This window comes from Silene latifolia, chromosome 1, assembly GCF_048544455.1.
Source record: "Silene latifolia isolate original U9 population chromosome 1, ASM4854445v1, whole genome shotgun sequence".
In the NCBI taxonomy this organism is placed as follows: domain Eukaryota; kingdom Viridiplantae; phylum Streptophyta; class Magnoliopsida; order Caryophyllales; family Caryophyllaceae; genus Silene; species Silene latifolia.
Window position 1 is genome coordinate 172,621,576 of NC_133526.1, and position 21,375 is coordinate 172,642,950.

At 35.6% G+C, this 21,375-nt stretch overlaps 2 protein-coding genes and 1 non-coding gene across 3 annotated transcripts in view; 1 reads left to right on the forward strand and 2 right to left on the reverse strand.

Annotated features, from left to right (window-relative positions):
• Positions 1-8,664: 8,664 nt before the first annotated feature.
• Positions 8,665-8,771, forward strand: LOC141621582 (small nucleolar RNA R71). The gene has a single exon (XR_012532468.1). It is a non-coding gene; the product is annotated as a small nucleolar RNA R71 (small nucleolar RNA).
• A 2,395-nt stretch (positions 8,772-11,166) lies between these two features.
• On the reverse strand, positions 11,167-14,204 carry LOC141611977 (protein PLASTID MOVEMENT IMPAIRED 1). The gene has a single exon (XM_074430661.1). The coding sequence runs from the start codon at positions 13,880-13,882 to the stop codon at positions 11,318-11,320; it is 2,565 nt and encodes an 854-aa protein (XP_074286762.1). The 5' UTR covers positions 13,883-14,204; the 3' UTR covers positions 11,167-11,317.
• Positions 14,205-14,962: 758 nt separating this feature from the next.
• The window catches only part of LOC141611991 (3-oxoacyl-[acyl-carrier-protein] synthase, mitochondrial), a 7,650-nt gene continuing 1,237 nt past the window's right edge, over positions 14,963-21,375 (reverse strand). The window contains exons 3-14 of the mRNA XM_074430685.1: positions 20,611-20,718; positions 20,459-20,530; positions 20,234-20,320; positions 19,476-19,627; positions 19,165-19,245; positions 18,999-19,032; positions 18,365-18,431; positions 18,198-18,274; positions 17,541-17,601; positions 16,902-16,984; positions 16,590-16,661; positions 14,963-15,259 (exon numbers count right to left, since the gene is read on the reverse strand). Of these exons, the coding sequence (XP_074286786.1) occupies positions 15,095-15,259; positions 16,590-16,661; positions 16,902-16,984; positions 17,541-17,601; positions 18,198-18,274; positions 18,365-18,431; positions 18,999-19,032; positions 19,165-19,245; positions 19,476-19,627; positions 20,234-20,320; positions 20,459-20,530; positions 20,611-20,718 (1,059 nt within the window). The 3' untranslated portion in view covers positions 14,963-15,094. The remainder of the gene's footprint in view (positions 15,260-16,589; positions 16,662-16,901; positions 16,985-17,540; positions 17,602-18,197; positions 18,275-18,364; positions 18,432-18,998; positions 19,033-19,164; positions 19,246-19,475; positions 19,628-20,233; positions 20,321-20,458; positions 20,531-20,610; positions 20,719-21,375) is intronic.

Genomic DNA, 21,375 nt, shown 5'->3' on the forward strand with positions numbered 1-21,375 from the left:
TAAGAGCCCTTGGATGGAAGGGATGGAGGGATGAGATTACATCTCATTGAAGGGTCACAATTCTCCCTCCCTAATCTCCTTCCCTAATTATGTATAACTCTACCTAATTTTGTACAACTCTACCATCATTCTAATCTCCCAACTCACTTCCTCATTCACTCATCCTCTCTCATTTCTCACATTCACTCTTTCTCTCTCATTTTCTCCCACCCTCTCTAAACAAAAAAGAAATCAAACTCATACAAAATAAAAACCAAACTAAAAAAACAAAAAAAAAAACCCAAAATAACCCTCCTCCAAACACCACACCCGACCCACCACCACCCCACCACACACCACACCCGACCTATCCTCCCGTCCTTTTCCCTCGTCGCCTATCCTGCCACCACCGTAACCATCCACCACTACCGCCACCTTTCCTTTCAAAAACCAAAAACAATCCCACCACCAGATCTTCCACCACCACGACCTGCCGCACCAACACCAACCACTCACCCCACCACCAGACCTTAAGCACGACACCACCACCGCACGCCCCTTTTCAGATCTGAAACTCTGAAAACACAACGCCGACACCGCACAACAACAAACCACCGCGCCGCCGTCACCCCCAACCACGACCACACCACCTTCCTTTGTGTTTGTTTCTAATTACCACTTTCTGCCATTTTCATTTTCTTTCAACGACTTCCTCACTTCCCATCACAATTCACAAGTCCACAGCTTGATTGCCACCTTCTGTTCTTGATTATTCCCATCACAATTCACAAACCCATATTCTTTGGGTGGTATGTTATGAAGACATGTTCGACATTTGTTTATTGTCATGATGTCGAGAGTAAAATTTCATGCTGTCATTATTGCCTTTGGATGACATTTGTGGTCAAAAATTAAAGTTATTGCTGTTGTGTCGTCGTCCTTTCCGCCGTCTCCCCTTTATTTTAGATTTTTTTTATACATTGTTGTCCTCAGTTTCATTGTTTTGTTTTATGGTTTTTGGTTCTTTTTGGTTCTTTTTTTGTTTTTTGTTTGTTTTCTTTTTTATATATTTTTTTTGGAGTGTTACATCATTTTTTTGTTTTTAGATATTGTTACATTTTTATTATTGTTATTTGGTTTTTATTATTGGTATTTGGTTTTTTGTTATTGTTATTGTTATTTGGTTATTTGGTTTTATTATTGTTATTGTTATTGTTATTTGGTTATTTGTTTTTATTGTTTCGTTTGGTTTTTTTTTTTTTTTTTTTCTGATTTGGTATTTTAATGTTATTTATTATTGTTGGTATTTTTTTTGTTAGTGTTACATATTTGGTTTTATTTGGTTGTTATTTTTTTCTTTGGTTGTTATTGTTATTTGATTTTTTGGACTAAAGTTATACATCTTGTCTATTAAAGTTATACACTGCGTGCATTAGAGTTATACACACGATATTTAAATTTGGTGTTGTTATTTGGTTTTTTTTTTGGATTTTAGATTTGGTTTTTTGTGATTGTTATTTGGTTTTTTGTTTTGTTATTGTTATTTGGTTTTTATTATTGTTATTCAAGTTTTTTTATTTGTTTGATTTTATGATTTGTGGTATGTTTTGATTTTATTTTTTTTATTGTTTGATTTTTTTACTATTTACGACTAAAGTTATACATTTTATGACTAAAGTTATACATTTTATGACCAAAGTTATACAAAAAAAGACTAAAGTTATACAAAAATTGGACTAAAGTTATACAAAAAATTGGACTAAAATTATACAAAAATGAACCAAATTTATACAAAAATGGACCAGAGTTATACAAAAATGGACCAGAGTTATACAAAAAATTGGACTAAAGTTATACAAAAAATGAACCAAAGTTATACAAAAATGAACCAAAGTTATACAAAAATGAACCAAAGTTATTCAAAAATCGACCAGAGTTATACAAAAATGCACCACAGTTATACAAAAATTGGACTAAAGTCATACAACAATGGACTAAAGTTATACAAAAATTGGACTAAAGTTATACAAAAATGGACCAGAGTTATACAAAAATGCACAAGAGTTATACAAAAATGCACCAGAGTTATACAAAAGTTAGTCCATTTTTGTATAACTTTAGTCCATTTTTGTATAACTTTGGTTCATTTTTGTATAACTCTGGTTCATTTTTGTATAACTTTGGTTCATTTTTGTATAACTTTAGTCCATTTTTTGTATAACTTTGGTGCATTTTTTTGTATAACTTTAGCCTTTTTTTGTATAACTTTGGTCTATTTTTGTATAACTTTGGTTCATTTTTGTATAACTTTGGTTCATTTTTGTATAACTTTGGTTCATTTTTGTATAACTTTAGTCCATTTTTGTATAACTTTGGTGCATTTTTGTATAACTCTGGTGCATTTTTGTATAACTCTGGTGCTTTTTTGTATAACTCTGATCCATTTTGTATAACTTTGGTTCATTTTTGTATAACTTTGGTTCATTTTTTGTATAACTTTAGTCCAATTTTTTGTATAACTTTAGTCCAATTTTTGTATAACTTTAGTGTTTTTTTGTATAACTTTGGTCTATTTTTGTATAACTTTGGTTCATTTTTGTATAACTTTAGTCCATTATTGTCTTAGATGAAAAAAAGTATCTCACAAAAAAAAAAACGAGATTTAAAACACGAAATCGAAAAAAAAAAAAAAAAAAAAAAAAAAAAAAAAAAAGTGACGAAATAAACCGAGACGCAAAATCTGGAAAAAAAAAAAAAAAAAAAAAAAACGAGTTTATATAATTACGGCGGTGGTGGAGGTGGCGGTGGATGTGGGCGGTGGGTGGTGTCGGTTGGGATAGTGGTGGGTGGTGATGAATGAGGAAGAGAGAAATGAATGATTTATTTGGTTTTTTGATTTATTTGGATTTTTTGATTTCTTTGGATTTTTTGGGTTTTTTTTATTTATTTGGATTTTTTGGGTTTTTTTTATTTATTTGGATTTTTTTGGTTTTTTATTTATTTGGATTTTTTGGGTTTTTTTTTTAGAGAAGAGAAGAGTGAAATGTGTGAGATGAGAGAGAAATAGGTGGGTAGAAAACAAATACTTCCTCCATTCAACTCCACTCTACCTATTTCATTTTTGTACACTATTCACAATTTTGTATTTTATTTCGATTTTCTCTCAATACGTAAGTGGAAATATATTCATGTGGGATCTTATTTTATTCGTCTTTACGAATACAATAAAAATATCTAACTTTTATAATTTTTGAAAATACGTAGCTAACGATATTTAGCGCGTAAAACACGCGTTGGCAAACGTGAAAAAGGAAAGTGGTAGAGTGGAGTTGAATGGAGGAAGTATATAGTAAATTAGTGGTTAATTAGGGTGGATTAGTAAAGTGTGTTAATTTGCTTGTATAATGACTTTTGGTGGGTTCATCTCATCCCTCCATCTCCCTCCATCCAATGGCTCACAAAAGACCTTATGGACTCAAATATATAATGGACCTTAGTTGATCCTTCCTCTATATATATATATATATATATATATATATATATATATATATATATATATATATATATAGAGAAGGGTTCCTATAAGGTCCTCCTATCATATAAGGCCCTAAGTCCTTATAAGGGCCTTTGGATGGAAGGGATGGAGGGATGAGATTACATCTCAATGGAGGGCTACAATTCTCCCTCCCTAATCTTCTTCCCTAATTGTGTATAACTCTACCTAATTGTGTACAACTCTTCCACCATTCTAATCTCCCAACTCACTTCCTCATTATTCATTCATTCACACTTCTCTCATACACTCATTCTCTCTCATCTTTCTCTCATTCTCTCAAAAAAAAAAAAAAAAACCCAAATCAAAAAAAAAAAAAAACCAAATCAACAAAAAAAAAAAAAAAACCAAACATCCCACAACTCCTCGCCATAAACCACCAACCCGCAACCCACAACTCCCCTGCTCCACCGGACCCACAACAACCCACAACCGCACTCCTTCCACCACCGCACTGCTCACTGACCACCAGCCCCACGACAACAACGATACCAAAACCGCCCTCCCTCCTTCCTCTCGACTGCCTCAACCACAACCACCTTCCACCCCCGTCACCCATACCGCCACACACCACCACAACACCTCACGACATCATCAACACCACCACCGACATCAACAACAACGCTGCCATCTCACCGCACATCCCCTCCACGTCCAACAACCCGACAGCCACCATCAACGCCCTCCTCTAGATCCCGCACCTCCAGATCCCGCACCTCCTTCCTCCTTGGTCGATTTTTTCGAATTTTTTGTGTGTTGTTTTTGGTTTTATTGTTCTTAAATCTGGGTTTTCGATTTTTTTTTTTTTTTTTTCGAATTTTTTCGAATTTTATTGTCAAGGAAGTGGGAGTTGATGGTTTTTGTGGTATATGCAGTGGTAGTTGATGGTTTTTGTTTTTTATGAACCAATGCATTTTGTTTTTTCATGAACCAATCCACTTAAACGGTTTTGTTCTTCATTTTTTTGTTCTTCATTTTTTCAGATTCAGATTTGGTATTAATTTTGTGTGGTGGTGTTTTTTTTAGATCTATTGGTTTTTTTGTGTTTTTGTCATATTTACTTTATTTTGTAATTGTTATTTGGTTTTTAATTTTTGTTGGTTATTAATTTCTTTGTTGGTTATACACTTAAAACATTAAAGTTATACTATTTATGGCTAAAGTTATACACTTAAAACATTAGAGTTATACACACGATAATTAAATTTGGTTTTTTTTTTATTGTTATTTGGTTTATTTTACATTTCGGGTTTGGTTGGGTTGTTGGTTTTTGGTTTTATTATTGTTATTTGGTTTTTTGTTTTTGTTATTATGAGTTTGTTTGGTTTTTGTTATTAATTTTTTTTTTTCATATTTTTCATATTTATTGTTTGATTTTTTTACTATTTACGACTAAAGTTATACATTTTATGACTAAAGTTATACATTTTATGACCAAAGTTATACATTTTATGACTAAAGTTATACATTTTATGACCAAAGTTATACAAAAAAAGACTAAAGTTATACAAAAATTGGACTAAAGTTATACAAAAAATTGACTAGAGTTATACAAACTGTGACTAGAGTTATACATTGTATGACTAGAGTTATACGTATGTTTTGATTTTTTTTTTATTGTTTGGTTTTTTTACTATTTACGACTAAAGTTATACATTTTATGACTAAAGTTATACATTTTATGACCAAGTTATACTCTTATGGAATAAAGTTATACAATTTTGGACTAAAATTACACAAATTTGGACTAAAGTTATACAATTTTGGATCGAAGTTATACAAAAATAGGCCAGAGTTATACAAAAATGCACCAAAGTTATACAAAAAATGGACTAAAGTTATAAAAAAAATTGGACTAAAGTTATACAAAAATTGGACTAAAGTTATACAAAAATGAACCAAAGTTATACAAAAATGCACCAAAGTTATACAAAAAATGGACTAAAGTTATAAAAAAAATTGGACTAAAGTTATACAAAAATTGGACTAAAGTTATACAAAAATGAACCAAAGTTATACAAAAATGAACCAAAGTTATACAAAAATAGACCAAAGTTAGTCCATTTTTGTATAACTCTGGTGCATTTTTGTATAACTCTGGTGCATTTTTGTATAACTCTGGTTCATTTTTGTATAACTTTGGTTCATTTTTTGTATAACTTTAGTCCAATTTTTTGTATAACTGTGTGCATTTTTTGTATAACTCAGTCCATTTTTGTATAACTTTGGTTCATTTTTGTATAACTTTAGTCCAATTTTTTGTATAACTTTAGCCCATTGTTGTATGACTTTAGTCCAATTTTTGTATAACTTTGGTGCATTTTTGTATAACTCTGGTCGATTTTTGAATAACTTTGGTTCATTTTTGTATAACTTTGGTTCATTTTTGTATAACTTTAGTCCAATTTTTGTATAACTTTAGTCCAATTTTTTGTATAACTTTAGTCCAATTTTTGTATAACTTTGGTCTTTTTTTGTATAACTTTGGTATATTTTTGTATAACTTTGGTTCATTTTTGTATAACTTAGTCAATTTTTGTATAGCTTTAGTCCTTATTTGTATAACTTTAGTCAATATTTTAGTAGATCTTAGTTGAAAAAAAGTACATCACCAAAAAAAACGATATTTAAAACCCGAAATTTTTATTTAAAAAACGTATAATAAGAATAGATTTGAAAAGAATAAATAACAATAAAAACTAACAAAAATTAAGAAATAGAATAAACCGACCCCAAACAACTAATTTAACACAAAATCGAAAAAAAAAAAAAAAAAAAAAAAAAAAAAAAAAAGTGACGAAAATAAACCGAGACGCAAAATCTGGAAAAAAAAAAAAACGAGTTTATATAATTACCGACGGCGGTGGTGGAGGTGGCGGTGGATGTGGGCGGTGGGTGGTGTCGGGTGGGATAGTGGTGGGTGGTGGTGAATGAGGAAGAGAGAAATGAATTTTATTTATTTGGATTTTTTGGGTTTTTTTTATTTATTTGGATTTTTTGGGTTTTTTTTATTTATTTGGAATTTTTGGGTTTTTTTTATTTATTTGGATTTTTTGGGTTTTTTATTTATTTGGATTTTTTGGGTTTTTTTTTGAGAGAAGAGAAGAGTGAAATGTGTGAGATGAGAGAGAAATAGGTGGGTAGAAAACAAATATATAGTAAATTAGTGGTTAATTAGGGTGGATTAGTAAAGTGTGTTAATTTGCTTGTATAATGACTTTTGGTGGGTTCATCTCATCCCTCCATCTCCCTCCATCCAATGGCTCACAAAAGACCTTATGGACTCAAATATATAGAGGACCTTAGTTGATCCTTCCTCTATATATATATATATATATATATATATAAATACATAAATTAAAAAAAAAAATTACATATATAAAAATGCAATTCTTATATTTTCATAGAGGATCTTATTCTGTTCTATCGTATCCGTCCTCTCCTCCTTGGCTATTTGGAGGTTAGTTCGCCATTGCTATATCGTCATATAGCCGCAATCGCTTTCTTTGCTCCGTCAAGCCATCTTCTTTGGCGTGCTTCAGTGCGGATCGAGCATCCTCAAGGTAGCTCCTGAAACTTTCCTCAATATGGAGGAACCGACGAATGAAGCTGTTGTTGTTCTCGATCATAGTAAGAGTTTTAAGGATGAAATCATTCATTTTGTTGGAGTTTGGAGTTTGTTTTGAAAGATTAAGTAGAGTTATTTATTTGGAGTTTGTTTTAGCAGTTAGGGTTTGGAGATGTATATATTGAGATAATGGAAATGTTAGTTGAGATAATGCAATGTATTTATACTAAGCAATGTGTGGGTTGAGTTGTTTTTTAATTAATATATATGTTAGGAAGTTGTGCCATAATCATCATATCTCTCAATGCTGCTTCAAATCTTATTACTAACACTTCTCATTCCATATTGTCCGTTCATATGCACAGTGATGTCAGTAATAATGCATGCATCGGAATTCTAACGGGCCGTAATTATGCATGCATCTAGTAATATTTAATTTTTTTTTTTTTTTTAAGAACAAACAACAACGGTTATTTACAAACAACCCGTTGTCTTTAGTTATAACAACGGTTTTGTATATTAAAACCCGTTGTTATAACTTTCCCCCCAAAATTGAGTCACACTTTCCACAACGGGTTTTTATACATAAAACCGTTGTTAATATTTTTAACAACGGTTTCCTTAAGAAAACCAACCGTTGTTAAAACCTTCTACAACGGACGCTTTAACAACGTCCGCTTTTTTATATAACAACGGTTTTTGACCGTTGTTATAGCCTGTATTTGTAGTAGTGATAACATTTATAATATACATGTCTGTCCTAATTATTTGTTTACTTTGATTAATTAACAAATGACGGACACGAAAATAGTCTTTACTATAAAATCACCTTTACAAAGACCTCCTTTAATTTGGATATAACATCTTATGAGAGGAATTCTCTTGGTTTTGCAATTGGGATAAGTTGTTTGAGAGTTCAATATTTTTTAGCTCCTGAGTTGCCATGAACTGGCCTTGTGACGCCGAAAGTTGATCATGAGAGGCGGTCAGTCGGCTTTGAGAAGCTAACATCTGCTCCATCATCAATTCTAGGTTCGATTTTTGGTTAGTTTCTTGCAAGGGAATTTGTCGAAATTGAGGGCTAGTTTGATAACCGGATGGTTGTGAATGTGGAGTGGTGTTGCAATAGTCGAGATTCGGATCAAATGACCACCCAACTAAGCCGAGATTGTAGCTATTAGGAAATGGGTCGAAAGGTTGCATGGAATAAAGAGCATTAGCTTGCTCCATCAACGACACATTACTACAATCCGTCGCATAATGGCCTTGAGCACCACATAGTTGACACGTAGGATCCGATGAACTTGAGCCACCTGAGCTCATTCGTGCACTTTGTTGAGATAAGTCATTAATTATCAATTGAACGAAGTCATTATAAAATCTACCCCCTCTAACATGGCGGTCATGGCCCCAATGATAAGTATTGGATGCCATTTCCTCTATCAAAGCTTGGGCCTTATCCCATGCTAACCCGTCAAGAGCTCCTCCCGCGGCCACATTAAGACTCATTTGTAGCTCCGGCTTCACACCACTATAGAAAATAAGTATAAGAAGGTAGGAAGGAACCCCGTGGTCAGGGCATTGCCGTTGAAGTTCCTTGAATCTTTCCCAAGCTTCATATAAAGATTCGGTGTCATGTTGAACAAATGAGGTAATCTCGTGCTTGGCAGTCTTCCCCGGTTGAAAGAATTTATGGAGGAAAGCGATTGAGAGTTTGTTCCATGTATCATAGAAATTTGGATCATCATTTGTCAACCACTCTTTAGCACGATCTCTCAATGAAAAAGGAAATAGCCTAAGTCGAAGGACATCATTAGAAATCCCATTCGTTTTTACCGTGTCACATTTCTCAAGAAAATTACTAAGATGTTCACCCGGGTTCTCAGTTAGCAATCCGCTAAATTGATTTTGTTGGATAAATTGGATCAATGAAGTCATCAACTCAAAACTATTTGCGTCAATAATTGGTCTGGAGGGAGTACCACTAGGTCTTCCACTTAGACGGCTTGTTGGGATTCCTCCCATACGGGTGTTTGAAAGCCGAGGAGTTGGCATTCCGGAACTAGGAAGATCAGGAGTCGATGAGCCAGAAGTTGACGGGAGGAGATTGATCTTAGGAGGAGGGATCTTAGCTGAAGCTGGACTAAACAATGCCGCCTTAACAATGTCGGGGGTAAGGTCCCGCTTACTTTGTGCTACAGTTGCAAGCTTTAGCGCATTATAAAACTCCTGCCGATCAATGAAACCAGCATCATTCTTATCGACATACGCCCATATCTGTAATAGATCGATTTAACACATCAATAGCTATAATTGGCTAATGTCACTACATCATATTCCATATCAGCTTCTTCTTGGCAAAGAACAAGTCAATAGCAAGATCAGGAGCTAATATGGAATATGATGTAGTGACGTTAGCCACTACTCGTATTATTATTATTATTATTAGGGTTTTTCTAACGTGTGCCCTTAGGGCACACATTAAGAGACTAAATAAAGAAAGAATCATATGAATATTTCACTAAATATAGAATAAATGAGTTGATTCTTACATTTCCCATGATATATTCCTTTAATTCTTTCTATATTTTTTTTAAATGTGTCTTTTAATGCTAACAAGACACGTTGGGAAAAACCTTATTATTATTATTATTATTATTATTGCGAGAAAAGCTTGCAATAGATATGGAATATCGATCTAACACATCAGTTGCATTGCAAGCTGTCTCGCAATAATAATAATAATAATAATAATAATAATAATAATAATAATAATAATAATAGTGATTTTTGATTAAAAGAGTGGAAATGAAACAAGTCAGGGCCAAGTTGATAAAGTGGGGAAAAGTGTTTATGGCGCGTAGCAATTTATCGACGGTCTTAATTCTAGAATTGCCACGGAGTACTACCCATCGAATATTAGATCATCAAATTCCAAACCCACTTAAATTAAATCCAAAAAAATTCATTAAGTTGATTATACACAAGTTTTATACTTTCTGAGCATTATAATAAAGTTTTTGAACTTTGTTTTAAAAAATTGAGTCTTACTATAAAATTTTTGAGTTCATTCACTAAAACATTAAGCTCAAAAAATTACAATAAAACTCAAAAACATTACATACAGAGTTTTGACGGAAAAAAAATTAAAATCTAACTTATAAACTTTAATAAACTCAGAAAAAATAGACGCTCAAAAACAAATAAAGTTTGAGGTAATAAGTTCAGAAAAAATACAAAAATGCTAAAAAACAAATAAAATCTCAAGTAATACATTCGAGCTTGCTTTTTCTCAAAAAAATCCCATCTTTCACCTATAACAACCAAAATGACATTACAAAAAAAAAATCAACAAAACATAGAAATGTGCAAAAAATGAGAACCTGGGCAAGAACTTGTTTGGATAAACCGGGTCCTCGAAAGAATGAGACAGCTTCAGCTCCACTAATCCGACCATCATTATTCAAATCTGCCCTCTTAAAATATGCTTCAAATTGATCTTCCATGTCACAATTTTATGCACACAAGAGTTGTGTTGTTATTTCAGAGAACAACTTTATATTACGGGTGGATTGAGTCAATACTATACAATACAATCAGCACGACCTGTAACATGTTTTGTTCCATTTGCTCATTCAAATTCCGTAGGTATTAAAATTAAGAGACGGATGTAGTCTTGTGTAGACTGGTAGTACAAAAATTAAACAAGTAGAGTAATACGTGGACGAAAATGAGAGTAGACAAATAACCAAAAATAATAGATGCGATAAAAAAGGATATTGGAACATTAACTCGCTTATTTACCTATTATTATCTTACCCAATTACTGTCAAATAATCAAATAATCTATAAACCTACCTAACAATCCATGTAATCTTGATTATTATTTCGTGGCGTGATCCGTGGACTTGGTTAAAGATACGGGTTAACTACAATCATGGGTTGAAAATTGAAATGGTCTGGCCCCTTGTTCTTTGGTTTCTTATTTCCTGTATAATTAGATGCAATTTTTTTCGGGGTACTGAAGGCAGCATACATTCATTGTCATTGAGAGTTAGAGACGTAATTTTCGGAATATGAATATCACCTTGCCATTTTATTAATGTTGCTAATGTTGGACTATATTACAATGGTATGAAGAGAATAAGAGATACAACATACATGTAAAAGAATCAATATATTTGACATGAATTGTAAAGAAAAAACATGAAATGCTTTTACTTGGTGAATTTAACATCCGGATTTCGAATGGACTTGAGCCACATATCTGCAACTACTCTTGATGAAATGCTCCATAACTTATCCTGTCCCTTAGAACTCGGACTTTTCCCCTTCTTCGCCGCCTTTCCCATGTTATAAGCTAACAACCACTGCATTGCAGTCAGTCTTTGCTTCTCATTATCCCAAGCATGCTTCTTTTGCCCTGTTACTTTCATGCCTGCAATATGCAAACTAGTTACCTTAAATCTGTCCTCTTCTTCGTCTTTTTCTTGCTTTTCGACAGGAGTTGCATTAACCAGTGCAATCAGAGGTCCTCCAACTGCTTCAAATCGTCTTAGTGGGTCACGCAACTGAATGACAATAGCCACTGTGATAGTTTTCGACTCATCTATGTCTTCGCTTTTGATCCAATCATCAAGTGGAGTTGCTGAGGACAAAGGGTTGTTTTGGAGGCCGGTTAATCCCTTTCCACTAAGCGGAGAAACATCAAATGGTGCATCGTCTTCAGCCATTCCTGCCTGTACTTTCAGGGCATCGATTGCCATGGCCTCGATCTTCTGCATAGAGAATGACAGGATTTCATCAGCTGGTATCGGTTCTTCACGAACATTCCAAATCCCGGTTCCTACCCGTTCTTTCCTGCCTGTGGTCATTGAACTTGCAATCTTTTTAACAGTAGCAAGGCTTCTAGCAGCAGTTGAGCTAGCACCTTCTTTGTTTCTGCCACTGATGATTGCTGATGCAATCCCTTCAAACGCTACCTGTTCAGCGGTTTTACCCATTATCTCTTCAATGGGCATTAAGGTTAGAACTTGAGAGCTAAGTTCTTCGACCCCGATAGCAGCCATTCTCTGAAATAGGTCAAACCCTGTAATTGATTTATCCGAAGCCAGAACAAATGGTTTTGACAGCTGCACTGCAAGCTTTGGGGTTTCTTTCCTAGAAATTTCGACATTAAAAGGGTTTGCAGCCGCTAAGAAACCACCATTTTTTGTCTGAACTACACTCCCTAATCCCTTGCCAAGATCAGGCAGAAAAACCTTTGATTCAGGATCGTCAGCTTGTTCCGTCTTGACTGGAGACGAATCAAACTGATCATATTCCTTAAATTCAGTACCATCTTCACTCTCAAGCATCTGAAGAAACTCCATAGTTACATTTTCTTCGTCAGCATCAAGCTTTGGTGTGGATTCAGCATCATCATCATCATTTGGATCGTCCGTGTTTTCTTCACCCATCATGGACTCAAGGGCTTTAATCTGCTGAGCTAAAGAATCCAGCTCGGTTAATCTATTCAAATGGGAATGATTATGTACCACTTCCTTGACAACCTCGCTTGATGTCGACTCATCTTCAGTTTTTTCAGAAATGGGTTGTTCATCTCTATTTGTTTCTTCAATGCTTTGAATCTCTACTCCTTTATCCACTATTTCAAATTCCGGGAGATCAAGCTCTTCTGCGTCTTCCTCGGCTTCTTTGGGTTTCTGAGTATCAGGCACTGGCGCAGGCTCATCAAGGTTCAGATCATCAATACCATGAAAATCTGCTGTCGTTCCTGCTTGAGACGGGGTCCACACTTCCATCCGGCTAGATATCTTGGGACTAGGAATGCTAAAAGACGACTTAGACTGCTTACGCCCAAACGAAGCAGCTGTCGATTTTCCTTTACTCGGCTTTACTCCCTCAGCTTGATTGAACAACCCGGAACCTCCATCTTTTTCCATAATTTGGAATGCTAGTTTCAGCAGGAGTTGTCCACCCTTTGCCTTTCCTGCAAGGTCGAAACTCGTGTCCCACTGTCGAATCCTGGCACCTTCCGCACTCTTCTCCATCGACTCCTGAATTAGACGGCTTAAATCTACTGAACTCCTCCCAAAATCAAGTTCTGGCGCCTCAACCGCGAACACATATACTATGAAGGGTCTTGATTCAAATTTCATCTGCTGGGATCCAGTGGCTTGTGTGCAGTAAACATGGCATTTGATAAATAGAGTCTCTTCAAAATCAGCTGCTCCCTGAGTAACTCTAGATGGCATGGTGTTCACCGCCCCGTCTTTGGTTTCCTTTTTCCTCACGCAAACCGAGAGACGGAGCCCATTCATGGAAGTTGGTAAACCCTGAGCTGCAACAACTTCTACAGAAAACAGACAGCTCAGTTTCTGCATACCAATATGGGTAAGTGCTCTAATTGGCTTCCATTTCCAAATCCCTTTCTTGTCATTAGACGGAGCATCATCAGTGTCGAAAAGCCTAGTCTCTTTCTCCTTCGAATTCCCGCCTTTCCCCTTCTGCTGCTGCTGCTCATCCTCATCATCCTTGGGACGGGAACGCCAGGGTGATAACGACATTCTCCTTGACCTCGGCTTGGCAGCAGGCCTATCATCATAAGCAACCACTGTGTCAGCCTCATCAGGAGTCGGAATTGCCGGAGCATTAGACCGAGGAAGAGCAAGCGAGGCGGTTCTACGATTTGTGGTAATGTGGGACTGATAAAGAGTCTGACTGAGAGTTTCAAGCTCATCTAACAGTTGAGTGTTTGAGTTTCTTCTTCCAGATGCCATATTTTTATTCTTGGTAGTGTAAAATAAATGCAATGAAATACAATATCGGTAGTATTTGACGGGTTTTCGACAACGTAGATAATGAAGGAATTAGGAAAATTATGAGGTGGAAGTTGTGCCATGAACTAATGATATGGATGAAGCTTAGCTGGTTATATAAAGACCAGTGAATATTGTATGGGTGAGACTTGAGAGAGTTGTAAGTGAAGGATAAGAGAAAAGTATGGTTTGTCAACTTTTGTATTTATGGAAGTGACAAAGACATGTAGTCCCATGGAAGTTGATAGGAAAACAATTTACAAACTCGGAAATTGAGGCTAAACCGTCAGTATTTCGACGAGAGTATCAGACTTCTCTAAGGAAGTCTCCTAAACGCGTAAGTTACACCGGCGTTTGTAATTTAGTGCATTCTAGAGCTCAATATAATCCATCCAAAATTAATTCTATTTCGAGTGTACTTCAAATTTCATTTGCGGGTGAAGCCAATAATGTCTTATAACCAAAATGATTTGAGTAATTTCCAACTAACACTCCCAACAGCGTGACAAGAAAGAAATAAAGAAACGTATAAAAGTAGCTAATCTTCCTTAAGACGGAGGTATCCGTCTAAAACGGCTCAAATATCATTCCACATGGGCATATAGGACAAATCTTTTGTTTTTCCAATGTATTATGCTTTTGTCTTATTCCTCCCACATGGACATATTTGCCAGTCTTAAGCTTCAGACGGATAAACCCATCTTAAACGAGGATTTGACTTGTAAAAGTTAGCTATGCGTAAAACCAATGTGATAAATTCTGCATTACTGGGGAACAAGAAACACGTACAAAAAAAACAAAAGAAAGGTACACCAAATGTTTGCAAGAAGTAGACGTAGTAAATCAGGTACAGGTACTATGGCAACAACTTTTCAGGCTAACAATGACGAAGGCCGAACAAATAATAATCCGACAGCTTTTATGAGAACATATACACATATTAGTACAAGATTATTACGGGGGAAATTGGCCACAAGTTTCTGAAAATGAGAAGACTAAAGGCCAACCACTACATGACTACAGTTTGCAAAGTTGCCCAAACCGATACAAAAAAGCTAAATAGGTTAATAACATGAATCTTATTCCCATAAAAATAAACTTAAAATGTTAACAGTGCACATGAACAAAAAAATTAAGAAAATGCGAGAAAAATACTTTTAGATATTGGGTCTTTTATGAAGCTTCCGTGAATAACAAAGATGTATTTGTTCCTCCAAAGCCAAAAGAGTTTGACAGTGCTGTTCTAATTGACATCTGCTTCGAAACAGTCAATGGAGTGAATGCGTCTGCAAACAGAGGATCTGGTTTCGAAAGATTGAGAGTCAACGGTGCAACTCCCTGCAACATCAAAAACAAATTACTGCACATCTTGGCCCTGTGTATGCCGAATACAAATGTCGCTTAAAGAAAATACTCAAAAATATGAATATAAAAACCGATACTATGTGGACCCATTTTTATCAATAATTCCTTCCTACCGGACATTGATTACTTTTCAAAGAAAATGAGTAAGAAAACGGTTTAGTTTGTCGATGCTCATTAAATGTACTCAGTAACAGTGATAACAGTTAAGTGCATGTCTGGTACGGCTAATCCTTATAGTACAATGTAGTGAGATTCAATTTATAAAATAAGGTGGGAGATGAAGGAGGTGAGTGTAGTTATCAATGGTGTAATGGGTTTTTGCTGAGCAATGATTATAATATCAATCATGCTGTTAAATAGCAGCATCGGTCATGATTGCAACAACAGCTGTGAATCGTGTTGCCTTCTATAATGCAGTGGTGCAGTCATAAGTCATAACAGTTAAGTGCATGCCTGGTACGGCTAATCCTCATAGTACAACGTAGTGAGATTTAATTTCTAACAATAAGGTGGGAAATGGAGGAGGTGAGTGTTATCAATGTTGTAATGGGTTTTCGCTGAGCAATGATCATAATATCAATCATGCTATTAAATAGCTGTATTGGTCATGATATCAACAACAATTGTGAATCGTGGCAGCCTACTATAATGCAGTGGTGCGTCCAATCAGGGTATTAAATCAAGGCTGTGACACCAAAAGGTGACCATTTATAATGATTTTGAAGATCACCAGGACCATATTTTACCACATTTTGAGGCGATATTGGCCCCATTATGAGATTAGCCCATGATAGCTAATACGAGACCATAAGCATACCAAGATTTAAATTACGAGTCCAATGTCACGGTTTATTGCGGTTTGTTTTTATATCGCTCATATTAGTATCCGTCTAGTGTCGGACTTTATTCACCATGTATTGGCCAAATATGTGTTACGTAGGTCAAATATCAATCTTATGGGAATAGGCTTCTTTTTGGCAATCCTCTATATACCGGAAAATATTGCCGTGGAATGTTGAAAATCCTTCATGTAACAGTTAATATGTAGCACAATTTCTGATATTTGATACCACGATATGACATGAATGGAGATCCAAATATGCTGCAAATTGGTAATGGGCTTTACCTCCAACTAAACCCTCTTTCTCCGTATCTCACCACTTGATAAGTTGATATATCCCATTACGTTGTTATTGGGATTATATAAACGAACCAACTCGCATGTGTGCGCTTGATTGGGAGGATCCAATAGTCGCACAATTTTACTAAATTCCACCATAAATGAAGAATTGAAGATACTTACATGGTGTATGGCTAAGACACTGAATATAGCTTCCACAGCTCCAGCTGCTCCTAGAAGATGTCCAATGGCACCCTGACATTGCGTCATAAGTTAATATATACAATAATAAACAAAAAATAAAACTGAAGCAGTTAAACCTTAACAAAGATAAAAGGTACAACTCAAAGGGATACAACAATAGAGATATCAACCAGATACAGTCATCAATAATGATTACAGACAGCAAATAAAATAACCAAGTGATGACATATCTAACACATTCCTGTCCAGGGAGAGAAGGAAAAGTATCCAGTTTAGCATATAAAAATATACCTTTGTTGATGATAATGCTAAAGCACCAGAAGTTGCATGCTCATTGAATAACGATTTGATTGCAGTGGCTTCTACAGCATCACCTGAAAAAAGTATAGTAAATTAGCTACTAGCCTACTACATAGTAGGCAGATACTATATCCAAAATGCTTGCCAACTTCTGACAGAAGGCTCAAACGCCTCAAACTTTCAATCGTCAGTAAGATTTGGGTATCACATACATAACCAACACTGAAGCGGGACGGCTTGTTGCATAGGGAGTGGGAGGTGGGTTATGGTAAAAGAAAAAAAGGGATTTAATGCAAATAGAAAATTGAATCCTTCAGGCCTTCCTATCCATTTTGATTTGCAACTGTTCATTAATCACTGTTATGAGAATTTTCGGAGCTCCAGCTGATGGCGTTGAGACCAGTGGGTCATGTTTTAATGTGAGCGATAATTTTGGGACTGGGGATTTATATAAACATCATAAGTCAAATGCTACAAGATCTAAACCCTAAGATCCTGTTTCGCTTGTAGCTTGTACAAAAAAAGGATGTTTTAGCAGGAAAAAAAAAAGAGGTGGCATCTTATACAACTCAGAAATTGACTTGGCTGACATTCGAGGCAAGTTATCACAGAAAGATCCGAACAACTTACCTAAAGGAGTCGATGTTGCATGAGCGTTTACATAATCCACTTGGTTAGGGAGAAGCCCTGACTGCATGTAGGAGCACAGAAAACATATTCAACCCATATAAACTTCTCACAGGAAGAAAGTTATTTGATGTTACACATTATCTTTCTAATATCATGTGATGAGGCGACGCTGATTTTAATATCTCAGCAACAGAAGATAACTCCATCGAATTCCAGAACTTGAAGACATGACAGAATCCTGACAATTTCCAATCTCGTGTATTCAGGTATAGTAAAGACCTGTTAGGATAGGAACTCTAAAATTTTATTCGATATAGACAGCATGAGTTTGCAACAATGGGGGAACAACCCAGATACATTCTGGACTTACCACTAGCACTAAATCATACACCTTAAAATAAATAAATAAACACAACTTGGAACAATCTTGCGAGATTCTCATAAGAGACATAAATTATTAAGATCATTTTATTCACTTGCAACATACGTTGGCAAACATAATAGATGCAGACCCCGGCAGTAATCGACTTTTTCATAGTCTTGCATATCGTGTATCACTTAGCTACGCTTGTAAACGACATCTTAGTATCTCACCTTAACAAGCAAACCATATAGCATGAAAGAATGAACAAAGCCTTTTTAACACCAATATGCTACCTGTTTTATAGCGCTTGACATAGCCAAGATGGCACCTCTTCCATCATGATGAGGTTGCGTTATGTGATACGCATCACCTATAAGCACCAAATGTCAAAAGACGTGCCAATCGAACTTTCATAAACAAAAGCTATTTGCATTTTCTTTGAATATAAATGGAAAATAACCTGACATTCCATAGCCAGAAAGCTCAGCGTAAATTTTGGCACCCCGTTCCTTTGCGTGTTCAAATTCCTTAATCACAACAAAATATGTTCATAATGCAATGGTAAATAAGACTGATGAAAATTACCCCAGCATAACAAAAACATAATACAAAGGGGGAGCACGGTTCAAAATCTCCTCGGCCGAGTTGAATACCGCTACTGCGACTACGACCGATACTGAGATTTTGAACCATGAGGGGAGTCTAGAGCAACTCTGAATGCAATTAAAAACAAATGCAAACGAATCATACTCTAGTGCAACTGAGAATTACACACTCATACCAATTGGTCATAGCAGTGCTAAGTATGATAGACAAACAAGTATAGCACCCTTTAATCTTTGGTCTCTTATACAAGTTGTATCTGTCCCAGATTAAAGAGGCAACAAGCTTAGAGCACTGGATAACCAAGCTTATCTTGTCTGCTAAATAGTTCAGATAAGCTACTAGGTAGCTTATTTGTTAGCTATTCAGAGAACGTCGAATTATTATATTTGGCTAAAAATTTATATGTGAATTTGCAATAGACAAGAAAGTTTCCAAACTAATAGCAAAAAAAAAAAAAAGGAAAATTTGATCATATTAGACCAACTCACCTCCAAGACCATAACACCAGAACCTTCGCCGATTCTGTAAGACACAAATCTAGTCAGTCCAACTAATAAAAAGCATTTAATTATAAAAGAATAATTAGTTATTTTAACATGTAGATTAGTGTCTACTGTATAATACGCCATAAGAAAGTTTCAAACATCATCTTACACAAATCCATCTCGTCCAGAGTCGAAAGGCCGAGAAGCTTCACAAGGAGAGGAATTGTATTTTGTGGACAAAGCCTTAAGCCTGCATGTTACAAGAATAACCAAGATTGATTCCTTTGTATAGCGCAGTCATCTTCAGATCACGTTACCATATTGTAGTAGCAAATTGAGGTTGAGTGATAAATACAGTAATGATGAAAAGGCTTTCCTAGAGTAACAAGAAACTAAATCTAAAGTTGCTAGTTTGTTCTTCCTTTTTCTTAAGAGGGCTGTCGTAAAAATGTTGTCTTAGAGCAATTATTGGAGTGATACCTGCAAAACCCAGCTAAAGATAAGGAATCAATGCTGGCCTCTGTTCCACCGGCCACCATGACATCTGCATCTCCAAATAGAATCATTCGAGCAGCATCTCCAATGGAATGTGCTCCAGTCGCACAAGCTGTCACTGCAGCATGATTGGGACCCTAGATTTTCAAACAAGGCTATGCCTAGATATCACTTTATTGGATCAAACATGATTCCGGAAGAAAAACATGTCCGGAGAATTACATCTATCAGCCACACTAAACTATTGTACTGAATTTGAAATCGTAACAGAATAATGGTGCATAATAGGCATTTATGTCCCACTGTCAAAGATCATTCTACAGTTCCTCATTATTTCGTTCAAGACTAGAGTCAATTGCTTGAGCTGACAATGACTGGTAGAATATAGTAGAAAAAAGCCAGATCAGATTTTGGCCAAGTGGTCACAATCAAGAGGTGCATAGCCTTGATAATACATTCATGAAAGTAATTGACCATCTCAAAGCTCACGGTGTACCAACCGCATCTCTTCCTCTAAGCCTATAGCAGGTTTGGAATATCTACAACAAAAACTAAAGGATTGCTAGACAAAGCTATTGGAATTCCAAATAGCTGATTTCTCATTTACAAACACCTGCCTCTAGCACTTAGCAAGAGACATAAAATATACAGAACGGTGAAGTGTCAAGGCAGTAAGCTCAGAAGGTATAACTAACGAAATTCAATATAACGAGTTGAAACGAATTGTTCGCTTCTAGTAATACCTGCAATCCATACTTCATGCTCACATGACCAGAAGCCATGTTGATCAGTATCCTAGGAACGAAATATGGACTCAGCCGCCGAAGACGCTGCAAACAAGGCAGAAACTCTCATAATGAATTAACTTTGTGTTTACCAATATTTGCATTCTATAATATGATTGTCATCATTTAAAAGCCACACATTTAGGATTGGCAACAAAAACAAAAATGCTTTAAGGCACAAACCTTTTCACAAATCAACTGTGCAGCATCTACGATATCACTCATGCTTCCAATACCACCGCCAATAGATACCCCCTGTATCATCTAGTTAGTGAAAAGCCAAAACCTATAAATAACATTTTGCAACAATGTTTTTTTTTTTGAAGGAAACTCACTGTTCTTTCTTTCTGGTCTCTTTCGGTTGGAGCCCAATTCGCATCTCTAAGGGCCTCATCAGCAGCGCATAGAGCATAACCAATGAACCTCGAAACTGACTTATGCTCCTGATTTCAAAAGGTAACAAGAAAGCAGAGAGCATAAAGCAAAGAAAACTGATTATAGTCAAAAGAACCAATAGCCCAATTAATGCCACCTCATTGTAAGAATACGCCAATTATTAATATGGGAAACTTTCAGATTGTCTGTTCACATTTCACAATTAAATAGTCTCAAGCTCTCAGTAAACGACATAGCACCAGTAAGAACGCCCAAAAAGATAGAGAGCTCATTATCTCAATAACCCCAACAAAGATTCATTAGAGAATTTTCGAGTATGACAGCAAGAGAGTCAAGCGCCTTATGTAAGTATCACCAATGTGTAGTGTAATTTATTATGCAATCTGTAAACTTAATAAGACAGCCTCTTTGCACAAGCAGGGATGCTGCGGCATAAGTACAACCTATGTCACTCATGCTCGTTTAGAAGTATCCAAGGCAGGTGTGCGCCCAAGAGTCTAGACTTGGCTATTTATTTTCATGAAATGTGGACATTTTGGCTTAAAATGAGATCCGAGTGTCACGCCCATGCCTCAGTGTCGAGTATTGATAAGGGCTAGGTGAGGGAATCAGAAGAGCCAGAGTGACAGAGAGTATAACCTCTTTGCTCAAGAAGTTGTCTCATGGAATACCAACGGTTTAATATAAAACCAATAGAACAAACT

Coding starts and splice junctions, on each gene's coding strand:
- LOC141611977 (XM_074430661.1), bottom strand. CDS start 13,882: ATGGCATCTGGAAGAAGAAACTCAAACACTCAACTGTTAGATGAGCTT.